General features: G+C 39.1%; 1 protein-coding gene across 5 annotated transcripts in view; it reads left to right on the forward strand.

Moving 5' to 3' along the window:
• IFT25 (intraflagellar transport 25) overlaps positions 1 to 12,042 on the forward strand; it is a 33,283-nt gene extending 21,241 nt beyond the window's left edge. For 4 of the 5 annotated variants that reach the window (XM_047084056.1, XM_047084053.1, XM_047084055.1 and 1 more), the window contains 4 exons: positions 1,145 to 1,251; positions 3,113 to 3,181; positions 7,375 to 7,418; positions 9,571 to 9,781. In XM_047084056.1, the coding sequence (XP_046940012.1) occupies positions 1,145 to 1,251; positions 3,113 to 3,181; positions 7,375 to 7,418; positions 9,571 to 9,684 (334 nt within the window). In that variant the 3' untranslated portion in view covers positions 9,685 to 9,781. Of the gene's footprint in view, positions 1 to 1,144; positions 1,252 to 3,112; positions 3,182 to 7,374; positions 7,419 to 9,570; positions 9,782 to 11,635 lie in introns of those variants that run through there. The other variant, XM_047084054.1, reaches the window with a different exon arrangement.
• Positions 12,043 to 16,038: the final 3,996 nt, after the last annotated feature.

Raw genomic sequence — 16,038 nt, forward strand, 5'->3', positions numbered from 1 at the left:
AAAAACACTTGTATAAGAATGTGTGTAATCACCTATTCATAATACTAAAAAACTGGAAGCAATCCAAATATCTAACAAAATATCAAACAAAAGAATGAGTAACCAAATTTTGGCATAGTCTGTGGTCATAGAAATCAGAGCAGTAATTGCCTAAGGGAGGTAAGAATTGTCTGGAAGGAAAGAGAAGGAAAGTTTCTGGAACAATGGAAATGTTATGTACCTTGATTGAGGTATTGGTTGACCTATATACATTGTCTAAGCTCATTGAATTATAGACTTAAGATAAATTTCACCATAGGTATAAATTTGCCTCCAAAAAAGAAAAAGAAAATAGAAATGGTTATTTCTGTAGGCAGTACTATATATTTAGTTATAGTTATATAGTTATATTTAGTACTATATATTTAATTATATATGTGACTTAAAATTGAGTGCATTTTTTTCTCAACACACATCTATTCTGCATCTACTATGGGTCAGCCATTGTGATAGTTGCTGGGGTATAAAGATAAGTAAGAGAAAGCGGTTTGACTCAGAAAAGTCAGCATCTAGCAGGAGCCATAAAAACACAAGAAATAAGTACCAATGCAAAAATCGATGCTAAGTGCAAAGGAGGCCTGAGGAAGTGATTCTGATTTGTTGGGGCTGAGAGATGGGACCAAAGAGTGAATAAACTTGTGAGGGAAAAAAGGCTTTCGGGTCAAGAGAATCTCATGAATTAAGTGAGGCACAGAAACATGAGCCTATATGATGTCTTTGCAGAATCTTAATTGGCCCAATGTGACTACAGTAATGAGAGAGGATACTATGATGGGAGACAGTGTACTTTAATAATGGACCAAATTGTACAGGGTCGTAAAATGCCATACTACACAGTCATGTTTATGAGCAATAAGGGGCCACTGAAGCTTTCAGACCAGAGCGATATCAGTTCTGTTTCTGTGTTTTTAAAAAATAGATCTGCTAGTAGTAAAGAAGAATTATTAAAGTTGGGGAGAGATTAGAGGCAGAAGGAAGAGATAGAAAGGAATTATAAGAATCCAGGGTCATTTATTTTTTTTAAAATACTTATTCACTAGAATTTTGTGATTAAACATTTTTATTTGGCTCTTCCTTTCTCTTTTTTCTTTAAAATTAACAATAGGAATCCAGATACATTTTGGACCACAACAGGAATGTTTCCCCAAGAGTTCATTATTTGTTTTCACAAACATGTAAGGATTGAAAGACTTGTAATCCAAAGTTACTTTGGTAAGCATATCATATGTGATTATTCATCATCTTTTAATTTTCCCATAGGCAGAGGGCACATATGTAAACTTTTGGCAAAACAAGTAAACTTCTTGGCAGAACACTAACTTTTTTTGCAGTTTTATGGCTGGGGTGGGAGAGTGAGGAATATGGGTTAACTGCCTTGAGCACAGTTAGCTTCTCTAAAATTGCAAATTTGAAACCCTTCCAAAGTGCATAATAATTTCCATGCAATTTACTATTTGATAATCTTTGGCAAAAGACCTATTATAAACATAAGAAGCCAGCTTGCCAGAACACTAAGTTCTTCAACATCTTTATTCCAGATTCATTTGGCTTGGGGTTCCTCTGTCAAATTCTTTCTGAAAATCTGATAACCCTGATTATTTGCATGGGATAATTTTGATTCTTCTATTAATAATGGCATTTTCTGAGGGGGGTTAGGAGGAGACTCTCCCATTGGAACATCATTCTAATCCTGTCTTATGTTTATTTAAGGATAAAGTATTTCAGACAAAGTCATGGCAGGAAACAATATATCCCAGATGGTTCAAATGAATTTATTGATGAGATTACTTACAAAATTATGGTCTGAATAAAGAAACAAATCAGGGATGGTGGGAACATCCTGAAACTGGCTACAGCAATAAGTCATTACCACTCCTGGGATAAGGGATGGAAACAGTGTTATCGGAGCCCAGTGGGAGCTGGAGCCTGTGGCCCAGCAGCAGCTGTAATCATGAAGGGACCCAACCACTGTCAAAGACATGGCATGGAAGCAGGCAGGGAGTGGAGAAAAAACTTGATCTCACTTTGCCACTGCCCTCCAATTTCCTCCCAGTGCCTCCCATTAGCCAAATCTGACCAGTAGCCAGTGGTGCTGTCTACAGGGATCCTCCCCCTAGGGCGCAGAACAAAGAAGAGAAGAGTGGTTCTGGGGTAGCAGGATCTGGGTTAGGGGTAATGGAGAAAAATCAAGGCAGAAGGAAAATGCCTACATTCTGGTTAAGTCTCTCTTCGGACATTAATTTTAGAGGCTCTGGAGTCAGACACACCTAAAGTTAGAATTCCACTTTTGGCCCCTACTAGTTGTGTATCATTGAACACTTTGCCTTACTTCTCTAGGGTGCCTGATTTCTCTAAGTCTGTTTCCTCATCAATAAAGTGGATTGGTAATATTTTTTCTCATAAGATTATGGTCAGGAGTGAATGAGTGAATAGGCCTGGCTCACAGTAGTTTCTCTAGTAAATATTTATGACCAAGACCGCTAATAATAATAATAATAATAATAGTAATAATAATATTATCAGAATATAAATAATAATAATAATTATTATTATTATTACCAGTATTCAAAAAACTCTGGATGATACCAATTCAAAGATTCTAGGGGCGCCTGGGTGGCTCAGTCGGTTGAGCGTCCAACTTCGGTTCAGGTCATGATCTCGCGGTCCGTGAGTTCGAGCCCCATGTTGGGCTCTGTGCTGACAGCTCAGAGCCTGGAGCCTGCTTTGGATTTTGTGTCTCCCTCTGTCTCTGCCCCTCCCCTGCTTGCACTCTCTCTCTGTCTCTAAAAAATAAATAAACTTTAAAAAAATTTTTAAAAAAAGACTCTACTAACTTTGTGTTGTTAGTACATTTATAAGATTATAGTGACATAAGACTGCATTTTACCATTGGGCCCTACAGAAAAACAGAGTATGTGGATGATTTTTCAATGGTGTTTCTGATCCCAGTATTTTGTGCAGTCCCACCAGTGGTTGACACTTTGAAACAGAGGAAAAAAGGAATATAGGGACAGCAACATAAAATCAGGTAGGTAATTAACACTTTATTTATTTTGTTTGCTTACAATGTCAGTGAGGACGTTGAGGATTGAAAAGAGCACCTCTAAAGAGCCAGTTGATTTTGAGCCATGGATTGAAAGAGGTATGTGCTTGTTTTTTACCAGCATTATTCTGATAATGAAGGAGTATTGTCCTTTGATTCTGTATTTCCAATTCGACTGCATTTTGGTGGAAAAAGATGACTCTTGTGATTTATTTAGAGCCCAGAAAAACTCAGGTTTGAATACAAGACTGCTTTTTCACTTACTGGTTATGCAACTGTTACCATGTTAATACTTAATTTTTTGGGGTTTCAGAATCCTTATCTGAAAAATGGTGATGGTAACCTACCATTTAAGGTTTTTGTGAACTTAGTATCTGGCATATGGTAGACAGTAAATGTTAGTTTCTTGTCTTTCCTTCCTTCCTAATTAGTGGTACTATTTAATATCATCAGCAGAATTTCCTCGAGTTAAACACAACATATTGCCTTCATGTGTCTATTTCCTTTCCTTCCATGAAAATACCGTGAAAATAATGATAAAGAAATAAAAGGAGTCAGGGCACCTGGGTGGCTTGCTCAGTTGAGTGTCTGACTTCAACTTAGGTCATGATCTCATGGTTTGTGAGTTTGAGGCCCACGTGGGGCTCTTGGCTGTCAGCATGCAGCCCAGTTTGGATCCTCTGTATCCCTCTCTGCCCCTCCCCCACTTATGCGAGCACACTCTCTCAAAAATAAGTAAAAAATAAAATAAAGGAAGAAAGAAAGAAGGAAGGAAAAGGAAGCATAAACCTACAAGGGCAAAAAATAAAAGCAAACAAAAACCATAGGAGATCAAAGCAGATGTGAGAGATGGATATTATGGAAGAGAGGATACAGGTGGAAGAGAATTAACTTGTACAGCTGAATGGAGTAAGTTATAACCTAAGTGTCAAGGAGAATAGCAGTGTGAAACACACCAGTTTGCCCAAACAGAACCCTAGAAAGGTCTAGAATTTGAATGTAAGAGGTACCATGGAAAGTGCAAGTGAGACAAGGAACAGAAAACAAGGGTGATTAGTTGAATATCTATATATAGAATGTTTGGGCCCTAGGCAAGTTCTCCTATTCCACAAAGCTGGACCACAAACCACTTGCAAGGGGTGACTAGGAACACTGAATGTTGAGGCTCAGCACTCCGGGAGACCAGGCATAATAGAGAAAGCTAAGTGAGGCATGGAGTTGAAAATGGGATTTAAGTGGAAGCCTGCATATTGAATGGTGGGAACTCCTCTGTGCTCTACTATTTATGACAGCAACCAAGAATATAGTCCTGGCCAGGAGACCGAATGATTAATTTTTGGAGAAACTGAATGGCTATAGAAAAAAGACCTGTGGATATTGACAAAGGCTAGCTTTTTCCTGGCCACCTATTGAAATCCACTAGTCAGTGAGCCTGGTTTCATGCACACAATTTTCAAGTGATTTATTATAAGTAACGAAAGACAGGGGAGCCTGGGTGGCGCAGTCGGTTAAGCGTCCGACTTCAGCCAGGTCACGATCTCGCGGTCTGTGAGTTCGAGCCTGGCGTCAGGCTCTGGGCTGATGGCTCGGAGCCTGGAGCCTGTTTCCGATTCTGTGTCTCCCTCTCTCTCTGCCCCTCCCCTGTTCATGCTCTGTCTCTCTCTGTCCCAAAAATAAATTAAAAAAAAAAAAAACAAAAAAAAACGTTGAAATAAGTAACAAAAGACAGCCAAAGATCACAAAGACATTTGGTGAAAGCCTCAAACCCTGAATATGATCAAGCCTTTAGTTCTAATTCCAGTATATAGGAAACAGAGGTCAGAGGAACAGATTTAATGAAACCATGAAGAGGCAAGATGACAAAATGTGTGTCATTCTGCATTCTGGTCCCTTCAGTAAGTCTGACGTGGGAAAAAATGGGGGGGAAATTAGTTCAAGATTAAAAGAGACTTAATTCTGATTTGGATAAAGCAACCATAAGAAGACATTTTGGGAACAATTGGAAAATTTGAATGTGGACTGGTTATTATATAATATTAAAGCATTTTAAAAATTATTTTAGTGTTTTTTTATTTTTGAGAGAGAGACAGAGCACGAACGGGGGAGAGGCAGAGAGAGAGGGAGACACAGAATCTGAAGCAGGCTCCAGGCTCCAGCTGTCAGCACAGAGCCCAATGCAGGGCTCAAACCTACAAACCAGGAGATCATGACCTGAGCCAAAGTCAGACACTTAACCGACTGAGCCACCCAGGCACCCCAAAGCATTTTTTAATGTTAGTATGATAATAGTATTATGGTTACGTAAGAAAATATCCTTATTATTTAGAGATAGATAATCAAATATTTGGAGGTGAAATGTCATGTTGTCTTAGAACATGCTTTAAAATACTTGAGCAAAAAAAATTCCATAAATTAAGTATACTGAAATGTTAATAAGTATAAAATCAAGATGTTAGGTGTATACAGGAATTATATCCTCTCTTCTTTTATGTATGTGAGATTTTCCAATTTTTCATAATTATAAAACTAAACAAATGAAAGAAGAGGTTATTATTAACTCCTGGTAGAGGAGGAATTGTGTAAGAAAGAAAATGGGATCGTAGTCCATTACTCATTTCAGCAGTAAATAACATTTATATAGGCAATAATGTAACCATCAAGTATTGATTTCAAAATTGAAAGGATGGTGGGAGGGAAAAGTTACAGGAGGAAAAGGGAGAGAATATTGGTCTAAGAGACCTAAACTTTCTCCTACCATAATATAAAGTCAGTAAATCATTTACAGATTGAGAAAAGGAATATAAACATGTTACAATTCCAGGAAAAAAAGCTTAAGGAGTTGAAAACATTACCTCTCAGGAGCAGGACTAGAGAAGGAAGAAAGGGTCAGGCAGGGGATTACTATTCATTACCTGAGAGAGAGGTTAGGAAACAAAGTCATGCACCATCTTACTTTCTACAGACTACCCTGTTTGTAGGATGTGCCTTGAAAAAGTATGCATGCTAACTATTCTGATACAAAGAAAGTTAATTTCTAAATTATGACAGTATTTATTATTATAATATTATAATATTATAATATTATTATATTAATCAAATCATATTTCCAGGGTACCTGGGTGGCTCAGTCGGTTAAGCGTCTGACTTCAGCTCAGGTCACGATCTCACGGTTCGTGAGTTCGAGCCCTGCGTTGGGCTCTGTGCTGACAGCTCGGAGCCTGGAGCCTGCTTTGAATTCTGTGTCTCCCTCTCTCTTTGCCCCTTCCCAGCTCACACTCTGTCTTGGTCTCTCAAAGATAAATAAACATTAAAAAAAAAAAAAATTCAGGGGCGCCTGGGTGGCTCCATTGGTTGGGCATCTGACTTCGGCTCAGGTCATGATCTCACAGTTCGTGAGTTCGAGCCCCGCATTGGGCTCTGTGCTGACAGCTTAGAGCCTGGAGCATGCTTCAGATTCTGTGTCTCCCTCTCTCTCTGCTCCTCCCCCACTCATGCTCTGTCTCTCTCTCCTTCAAAAATAAGTTAAAAAAACATTAAAAAAAATTCAAATCATGTTTCCAAAAAATGTTTGATGTGATTAACTTGTGATCAACTAAGTTAATGTTTTAAAATTATATAAGTAAAGGTTTTTCAAGTTAGATACCTGAAAAGATCAATTCATGGGCAGCATAATTCAACATCACAGTAAAAATTTAGTGTGAGAAACTGAGCTGTAGTCATGACCCATGAGAGTGGTGATAAGATGGCTCCTTTCAAGGGGCGCCTGGGTGGCTCAGTTGGTTAAGCATCCAACTCTTGATTTCGGCTCAGGTCATGATCTCGTGGTTCGTGAGTTCAAACCCTGCATCGGGCTCTGCACCAACATCATGGAGCCTGCTTGAGGCTTGAGATTCTCTCTCTGCCCCTTTCCTACTCTCTCTCATGCTCCCTCTCTCTCTCAAAATAAATAAACTTAAAAAAAAAGATGGCTCCTTTCAGGCCTATAATAACTGTTAACAGCTTGATCCTTAAAAGGGATTTCCACATTTTATCCATTCCTTACTTTATATTCCTTTACTGTAATTTCCATTTCCTTTTGTTTATACTTACTAGAGATGGTCTAGAACTCACAGTTTATCTTTCATGCTTTTTATATCACATATTCCTATTTTGAAATTGAATTTTAACCCCAAAACCCTGGTAAGTCTGATCTAACTATAGTTTACCAGACATCATGTTTTGCTGAACATAAATTTCAGTAGCTGTCCTCATGTATTTTGGTCCCTAATTCATTTCTGTTAAATTTGCTTTAGATCTAGTCCACACAGAGGGGCAGCTTCAAAATGAAGAAATTATGGTAAGTAAATATACTTGGTAGAGATAAACATTATCTTTAGCCAGCACAATGTATTTAAATTTTAAATCTATCTCTTTAGTCATAAAGTTAATAAATATCTTCCTGTTATACTATAGGTTCTTTATCCAACCAACCAACAGAGAAGGTTATTCTCAATAATATTATATTCTAAATATAGCATTCATAAACTAGGCTCTTGTCTTTCGTAGAATGACAGCAAGGATAAAAACAGTTCACTTATTTATCTTTATTTTGTTCATTTATTTTGAAGTATTTACTTGCTTTGCTTTCTTTCATTTGATTCCGTAGGCCTTTAGAATAGGAATTGAAAAAGGTCGAGATGCCAAAATCGGATGTTAATTTAAGCATGAAAGGACAAGGGAGATTCACATAAGGGGAACTGGAGCATAGGATCAGCAACAAATAAGCCAAAGAGAGATGAGGTGGAAAGAGAACCAGCATTTTTCGACAACATTCCATTGGGCTTTGCTTGTCAAGTGGAATGAATGCCCGTTGATGAAGCTGCTGCCTCATCAGGAGTTTCTCTGTTCCTGCTAGTTTATCAGGCCCTGGTTTTAGACAAACACACAAAAAAGTAAAACAACTGAATGTGGGGTGTTTTTTTGTTTTTTGTTTTTTAGATGATAGTGTTTGTTTAATTAAGATTTCTCTAAATGAGGCTTAAAGTTAAGTTTCCTTCTTCACAACTTACTGGGTGCAGCGTTTCAAAAGATTCTGTAGAAGTTTTTGAATCCTCTTAATTATCTTCTCTACCACCCACATGTGCCCAAGGACTGGAGAGGCCAGTGGGGGGCAGAAAAATGTTTAATTAGACAGAATATTAACTGCCTGTTTTTGTCCATCTTTACTAATGGGTTATGATTAGTAAGCTTCTGGTAAGTATTTTGTTTCAGAACTCACTGTGAATCAAGGAGCATTGCAAAATTATATAGAACATTTGGAAAATAGTAAGGGGGAATGGGAAGCTGGAAATCAGCCATGATTTTATTATTAGCCTGCCACAACAGCTTTTATTACACTTTTTTTCTTCTAGTTGCCAATATGCATCACATAGTTATCAAAATGAAGAAGTTTGTATCTTTTTAAACAATATTATATTACAAGTTTCATAATTAAAATTAAATGTATGAAAATAGGCAAATGTTAACTGATTTCATTTTTCCTCCCTCTGTCATTACAAGTAATACTACAGAGGCCATGTTATGCACGTTCTTGCTACCATGATCGTCACCTTGTGAATTATTCTCTAAGATTAAATTTCAAGGAATAGAATTACTGGGTCCATCAGTGTAGACATGTTTATAGCTGCTTATGTATATTGTCAATTTGCTTTCCAGAGAAATTATATAAATGTGAAAGTATAGTAACGTTTCAGGGTATATAGTCAGAAGAATCATAAAACAAGGGAAATCTAACATGAAAAATACTTCAGAAAGACACTTTTTAAAAATGTTTATTTTTGAGAGAGAGAGGGAATGCAGGCAGGGGAGGGGCAGAGAGAGAAGGGGACCAAAGATCTGAAGTGGCTGTGCCGACAGCATCGAGCCCGATGTGGGGCTTGAACTCATTAACCATGAGATCATGACCTGAGCCGAAGTTGGACGCTCAACTGACTGAGCCACCCAGGTGCCCCATAGAAAGACACTTAAAAAATTAATCAGAGGGGCGCCTGGGTGGCTCAGTCGGTTAAGCGTCCGACTTCAGCTCAGGTCACGATCTTGTGGTATGTGAGTTCGAGCCCCGCGTCGGGCTCTGTGCTGACTGCTCAGAGCCTGGAGCCTGTTTCAGATTCTGTGTCTCCCTCTCTCTCTGACCCTCCCCCGTTCATGCTCTGTCTCTCTCTGTCTCAAAAATAAATAAACGTTAAAAAAAAAATTAATCAGAAATGTAAAGTTGCAATTGTTAGCTCCACCTGCTTTCTTTTTCATCAAACCAATGCTGATACTTGCCTGATAATACATCAGAGCAACTTCACTGTTATGTGCAGCTGGCTTCTCTTCTGAGTGTTGTAGCTTATATATTATTATATATTTAGGATATCGTTCTTGCATCAAACCCTTTCTTCTGCTAACTGCCATTCAACAGTTAACTAGAATTGCTAAAAGCACTCATATTGATTTTTTCTTTACAGGCCCGGGATGGCCACGCCACTTACTTGAGATTCATTATTATATCAGCCTTTGATCATTTTGCATCTGTGCATAGTGTTTCTGCAGAGGGAATAGCAGTCTCAAATCTTTCTTAGTCATTGTAACAAAATACACTTGCATGATTTTTTAACAATACATTTATTTAAACATGAAGTTGTCATTGATATACTTTATTAAAGGGACTTGTATCGATCTGTTTCAGTTTTTATTTTCTCTTCACCATTTTGTGCAAAGGAATTGGTTCTTTAGTCAGAAGTGTTGGCCACCATGTAGGCTATGAGAAAGCTCTCACTTCTATATACAGCTTAACAAAGGAAATGACTATATGTGAAAACTTAACTGATAATCCGTGGTGTCCTCACAACATCTAACAGGATGCCCCTCAGATATCAGAGCATTAATTTTTTTTTTAGGTTCAGTGCATTAATTTTTTAACTGCTGAAAAGGGCTAAGTGAGCAATATAGACACGGAATGTATGAATTCAGAAAAGAGAAAGTACTTATAGGAAGGTTTCATGGAGGCGACATGAGCTGGGTCTTGTTGAACAAATAATTTATTTCTTTTAATTTTATTTTGCCTTGATTTGAAAATCTCAGGGAAGAATTAGGAAAAACATTATCGGACTTCCCATAGACAACCATATTGATATTATTTGATTTTTTGGATAAGTTGGGGAGGTAAGGAATAAAATAAGACAGACTAGAGGGAAATAAAACTTCTCTGAATGTACTTTATTATATAGTTTAACTTTGAAAACATAAATAACCAATATAGCCAAAAAGTAAAAAAAGAAAATCCAGAATATTGAAAAAAAAAACAGAAATGCGTAAACCTAATGTTATCTCAGGTTGATAAACACATAGAAACAATGGCATTAGAACATAGTGTTTTGCCTGTGGGGTTCGTATTAGTTTCTTGGGGCTGCCATAATAATGTACGACAAATTGGGTGGTTTAAAACAATAGAAATTTAGTCTCTCACGGCTCAGGAGGCTACGAGTCAGAAATGAAGGAATTGACAGCGTTTGTTCTTACTGGAGGCTCTGAGGGAGAATCTGTTCTATGCCTTTCTCTTAGTTTCTGGTGTTTCTGGAAATCCTTGGCTTGTAGCACCGCAGCTCCACTTTGCCTCGGTCATCATATGGCATGCTCTCTGTATGTCTTCACATCATTCTCCCTCTGTGCATATCTGTTTCTGTGTGTCTTCTCTTCTTATAAGGACATCAGTCCCATATTGAATTAGGGTCCACCCTACTCCAGTGTGACCTCATCTTAACTAATTACATCTGCAATGTATTTTCAAGTAAAGTCACATTCAAGGATTAAGACTTCAACATGTCTTTTTAGAGACCGTTCAACCCACAACACAATCTTAGTGAAATATCTTTATGATAGTTAATTTTGTGTATTATCTTGACTGGGCCACAATGCCCAGATATTTGTTCAAACATTCTGAATGTTTTATGTGTGGGGGTTTTTCTTGAATGAGATTCACATTTAAATTGGTGAACTTTGAGTAAAGCAGGTTGCCCTCCATAATGTGTGTGGACTTCACCCAATCAGTTGAAGACCTTAATAGAACAAAGACTGACCTTTCCCAGGCAAGAAAGAATTCTGCCAGTGGACAGCTTTCGGACTTGTACTACAACATTAGCTCTTCCCTGGGTCTCCAGCCTGTCAGCCAACCCTACAGATTTTGGACTTGCCAGACTTCATAATCATATGAGCCAATTTCTTAAAATCAATCTCTCCCCCCCCCATTATCTGTGTGTGTGTGTGTGTGTGTGTGTGTGTATGTATATGTGTGTGTATATATATGTATGTATATATATATATATATATACACACACGCACATACACACACACACATATATGATGGGAGGAGAGGGAGGTGGTGACTATTACTGCTATAATCTACTACAATTAAACACTGTATGCCCCCTGATGTGATGCAACATGAAGCACACAGGCCAGCCTCCGAAGTCCTCATGCCAAAATTACTGAGCCTAAATCGAGTCAAGTTCTAGAGTTCACTTCCATTTCCAGGAAACACGAGGGATGGATAAACAAGTAAAATGACACCAAAAGGAAGCAAATAGACTAGAGGCCATTTTGTAGCTCACTGAAAAGTGCAGAGCTGCGCCTTCCCTGCACAAGGTAAGATATGCTTCCTGGCCTTCTTTGCTTGGGTAGGGCCATGTGACCAATTGTGGGTGATGAGATGAGGGGAAAGTGATTGCTAGGCCGAGCATTTAATTGCCTGCATGAGACACTTCAAAGCTTTTTTTTTTTTTCTCTGTCACAACGACCGGCCGTGACGTTCTACACAGTAACTACTTCATCAGTCTGGGTCTGGAAGTGAGCCTGGTGATGGCAGGTAGCAGACCTCTCAGCCAGTGTGAGATGGACATACAGAAGGAAAAATAAAGGTTCATCGTTTTAAGTCAATGAAATTTGGAGTATAACCTGGCCTATCCTGACCGATTCACAGACAAATCTAGAATGTGGCTTATCCTACAGAGCAAGTGACCTGGTTTCTTCAAGTCAGTGGCCTGAAAAATGGTAATTAAGGGAGGGGGTCCACTCTAGATTCAAAAAGGCATGAGAGTCCCAATAACTTCATGCCATGTGTAGATCATGTTTGGATCTGATTTGAGCAAACCAACTGAAAGTAAGACATTTTAAAGACAATTGAGGACATACTCTTACAGATTGGGTGTTACTGTTCATTTTGCTAGGTGTGTTACTGGCATCATGCTTAGGCAAGAATGCTCATACTTTTCAGAGATGCATATAGACATATGTAGGGGTAAAATGACATATCTGGAATTTGCTTTAAAATACTTCAGCAGATTTTTTAAAGGGAAATGGCATTAGTTGAAACAAATATGGCCATAAATTGTTAGATCTGGGTGGTGGATATATGGGGGGGGGGCGCTTCACTGTCCCCATCCTTTATCTTCGTGTGTGCTTGACATTCTCCATAATAGAAAAATAAAAATCATTAATGCCACTGAGGGTATCTCTGTGCTGCCCCTCAGATGATTTCCTTAGAAGAGATTCCCAGCGGAAACTGGTCAAAATTAGGCTCTTAACTACTTTCTGATAAACTACTTACCACGATTTGTTGCACAAATTTACTTTTAGAAAGGTAAGTTTCAAATAAATGGAGGAGAGTAAGAAAGGTATTTCAAGAGCAACGTTGGTGTGATCGGCAATGGGAAGATGAGCACTCTCTGATCAAACACATTTGGAGAGTGATGAGGATTTAAGTCTGACTAGGGCAAAGAATGAGACGAAAACCATACAGATCACAGACAGCCTTTAATGTTCTCAAATAGTTTCCCCTAACACTGGAGCCATGTAAGGTTTTTGAGAAGGAAGGTGACTCAGAGCAATTGCGTTCCTGTTCAATAAAATGAAATGCTAAGGATTCTCTTTTGGCCACCTTCCTAAACTGAAATGTCAATGATTCTTTGCGTAAGAAGGGCTCACAGATTGCTGGAAAGGATCTCCAGAGGTTGTCTGATTGATCTCTTTGGCATAGACCTAGTAAATTATCTCTAAGTCTTTTTTCTCGGTTTCTGTCTTCCACGGATGCAGACAGCAAGTTATCAGTGTTAGTGCTTGTCTTACCACTTTATGATACTTAAAAACAGCATATTCTTTAACCTGCGTTTTCCTGGGCTTTAAAAACTCATTTCATCCTTATAAAAACCTCTCCAAGTTTCAAGCAATAGGTTTAATAATATGTGGCTTTATCTTTTTTCCTCCTCACTGCTGAACCCCATCATCTTTTCAAAGTATCATGTGTCCCCAGTTGGCTTCCTCTGTCCCCCTCATCCCTCATTTGGATTTACCTCCACCTACCCACTGACTCCTGACTCCCATTGTGCTGTGTGTGCTATGCGATTTAGACCTTTGAGTCTGCCTTCTCTTTCCTTTCCTTAGGTATCTGTACAGCTAGCTTCCTCATGGACTTCAGATCCTTACACCAAATCTCAGTGAGGCCTTCCCTGGCGTCCTGTATCTCACCATCCTGGCCATCTCCCACCCACACACGTCACTGCAACATGAACACATTCAGTCTTCCTTCCCTGTGTTTTCCTCCTGTGTTCTGGGACTAGCCACCCTGTGTCCTATGCTTCAGGGGTTCTGGTACTCCTCTTTTCTCACTAAAATTCAACTTTGATTTTCCCCCCTTCAACCATATCCCAAGCGAGCTTTGAAAGATGAGGTCAGTGCAGCCTCCTTTCAGGTGTAAATATCTTGGATAGGGTCTCAATTGATTGAATTGCCCTTGGCTCCCACAAGCCTTCAGGGATGGCCCTACCTATTACTATACATATTTTTTTCTTTTCTTTTTTTTTTAAGTTTATTTATTTTGAGAGAGTGAGAGAGAGCAGGGGAGGGGCAGAATGAGAGGGAGAGAGGGAATCCCAAGCTGGCTCTGTATGGTCAGCCCGACGCAGGGCTCAAACTCACAAACTGTGAAAGCATGACCTGAGCCAAACCTAAGAGTCGGACGCTTAACTGACTGAGCCACCCAGGTGCCCCACACATATTTTTTTCTTATTTCTTATGTATATCGTATTTGTTGTGTCTTTCCCTCACTAGCATGTAAGTTCCACAGGGCAGAGAACTTTTCTTTTGTTTATGACTGTATCCTCAGGCCCTAGTGCCTGGCACATAGTAGATTTTCAATGAATATTTTCAATAAATAAACAATGTTCATTTGTTTGCATATCTCTGTCTCTATACTATAACATCCTTGAGGAGTTTTTTAATAAAGCTAGCTAATAAAGTACCCATTTTTGGATCATTTACCGTGGGCCAGTGCCTACTACAGTGCCAAGTTAAACAACCAATCAATTTATTTAAAGGGATGGATTTTTTAAAAAGTAAAAATCTAGGGGCGCCTGGGTGACTTGTTGGTTAAGTGTCTGACTCTTTTTTTTAAATTGTTTTTTAATGTTTATTTATTTGTTTTTGAGAGAGAGAGAGAGCAAGCAGGGGAGAGGCAGAGAGAGAGGGAGACAGAATCCCAAGCAGGCTCCACACTGTCAGCACAGAGCCCAACATGGGGCTTGAACCCACGAACCGTGAGATCATGACCTGAGCTGAAACCAAGAGTTGGACGCTTAACCAACTGAGCCACCCAGGCACCCCGTGTGTCTAACTCTTGATTTCGGCTCAGGTCATGATCTCACGGTTCGTGAGTTCAAGCCCTGTATCCGGCTCTGCGCTGATAGTGTGGAGCCTGCATGGGATTCTGTCTCCCTCCCTCTTTCTCTGCCCCTCCCCCACTCGTGCCGTCTCTGTCTCTCAAAATAAATAAACAAAACAAAACAAAAAGTAAAAATCTAATGACGTTTTATGATGTACTCAAACAGGGCAAAGAAATATTACACAAATGAAAATTCTTGCATCTCTCACTCATTTATGCAGACTTTTAACAAGCATTGCAGTTCTGAGTCCTGTCTCAGGAATTCCCCTCCATGGGGGGCATCCTTTGGGAGCTCTACCTTCTAAGGTGATGCTCCAACAGCCCCTTGTAGCTGATAGCAAGCCCCCTAAAAATAGCATGTGGCAGTGTGAGAAGTTGTATGCGTATAGCTTTTGACACAAATTCCATTTATAGGAATACATGCTAATGAAAGAATCAGATCAGTGACAAATGAACCAAGATTTATAGCAATGCTGTTTACAGGACAGAAAACTGGAAACAGTGCATCCATACATTAGAAAGCAAATATATAGACATCAAATATACTTTATAATGGGATATAAATCATTTATAAATATGGGATGGATACTTCTGGTTAAAGATGGTGGCAGAAAGAGATTTTTACTCTGTCTCCTTTTTCAGAACACATATTCACAACAAAAGAATTATAAAAAGAAAAAAAAAGAATTTCATCTTCAAGGAAATAATTACAACCTCTAACTGGAAAGGATTTTCACTACATACGGTGAAATCGGGATTTTGGTGAAAAGGAAGCTGAGAACAGCCATGCTTTACCGGAACTAGAGACTTTTCTTGAACATGTCACAGACATGAAATGCTTATTCAACATTTTTTTGTTTTTAATTAGACTCAAGCCATCTCAGCCCTCAGGTAGCTTCAGAGGAGGGGGAATGTCCCCAGAGGGCTAAGGTTAATAAACTCCAAATGGCAGCCGAGATGGAACTGAAGGAGAGACAGGCAGGACACAGCAGAGGAGGTGCTGGAGGAAGCATGGTGAAGGCGGGCTGCCGTAAGAAAATCCAGCAGGCTGGGGGCTTAGACATTTATTTTCTCACACTTCTGGAGACTGAAAGGCCAAGCTCAGAGTGCCAGCATTGTTGGTTTCTGGTGAGACCTCTCTTCCTGGCTTGTACATGGCCACCATCTTCCTATGTGCTCACATGACCTCTTCTCTGTCCACAGCGGGAAAGTGAGCTCTCTG

Source organism: Lynx rufus, unplaced genomic scaffold (assembly GCF_022079265.1).
Source record: "Lynx rufus isolate CCGP_SWC_20201006 ecotype Redwood Valley unplaced genomic scaffold, mLynRuf1.p SCAF_2, whole genome shotgun sequence".
Lineage (NCBI taxonomy): Eukaryota > Metazoa > Chordata > Mammalia > Carnivora > Felidae > Lynx > Lynx rufus.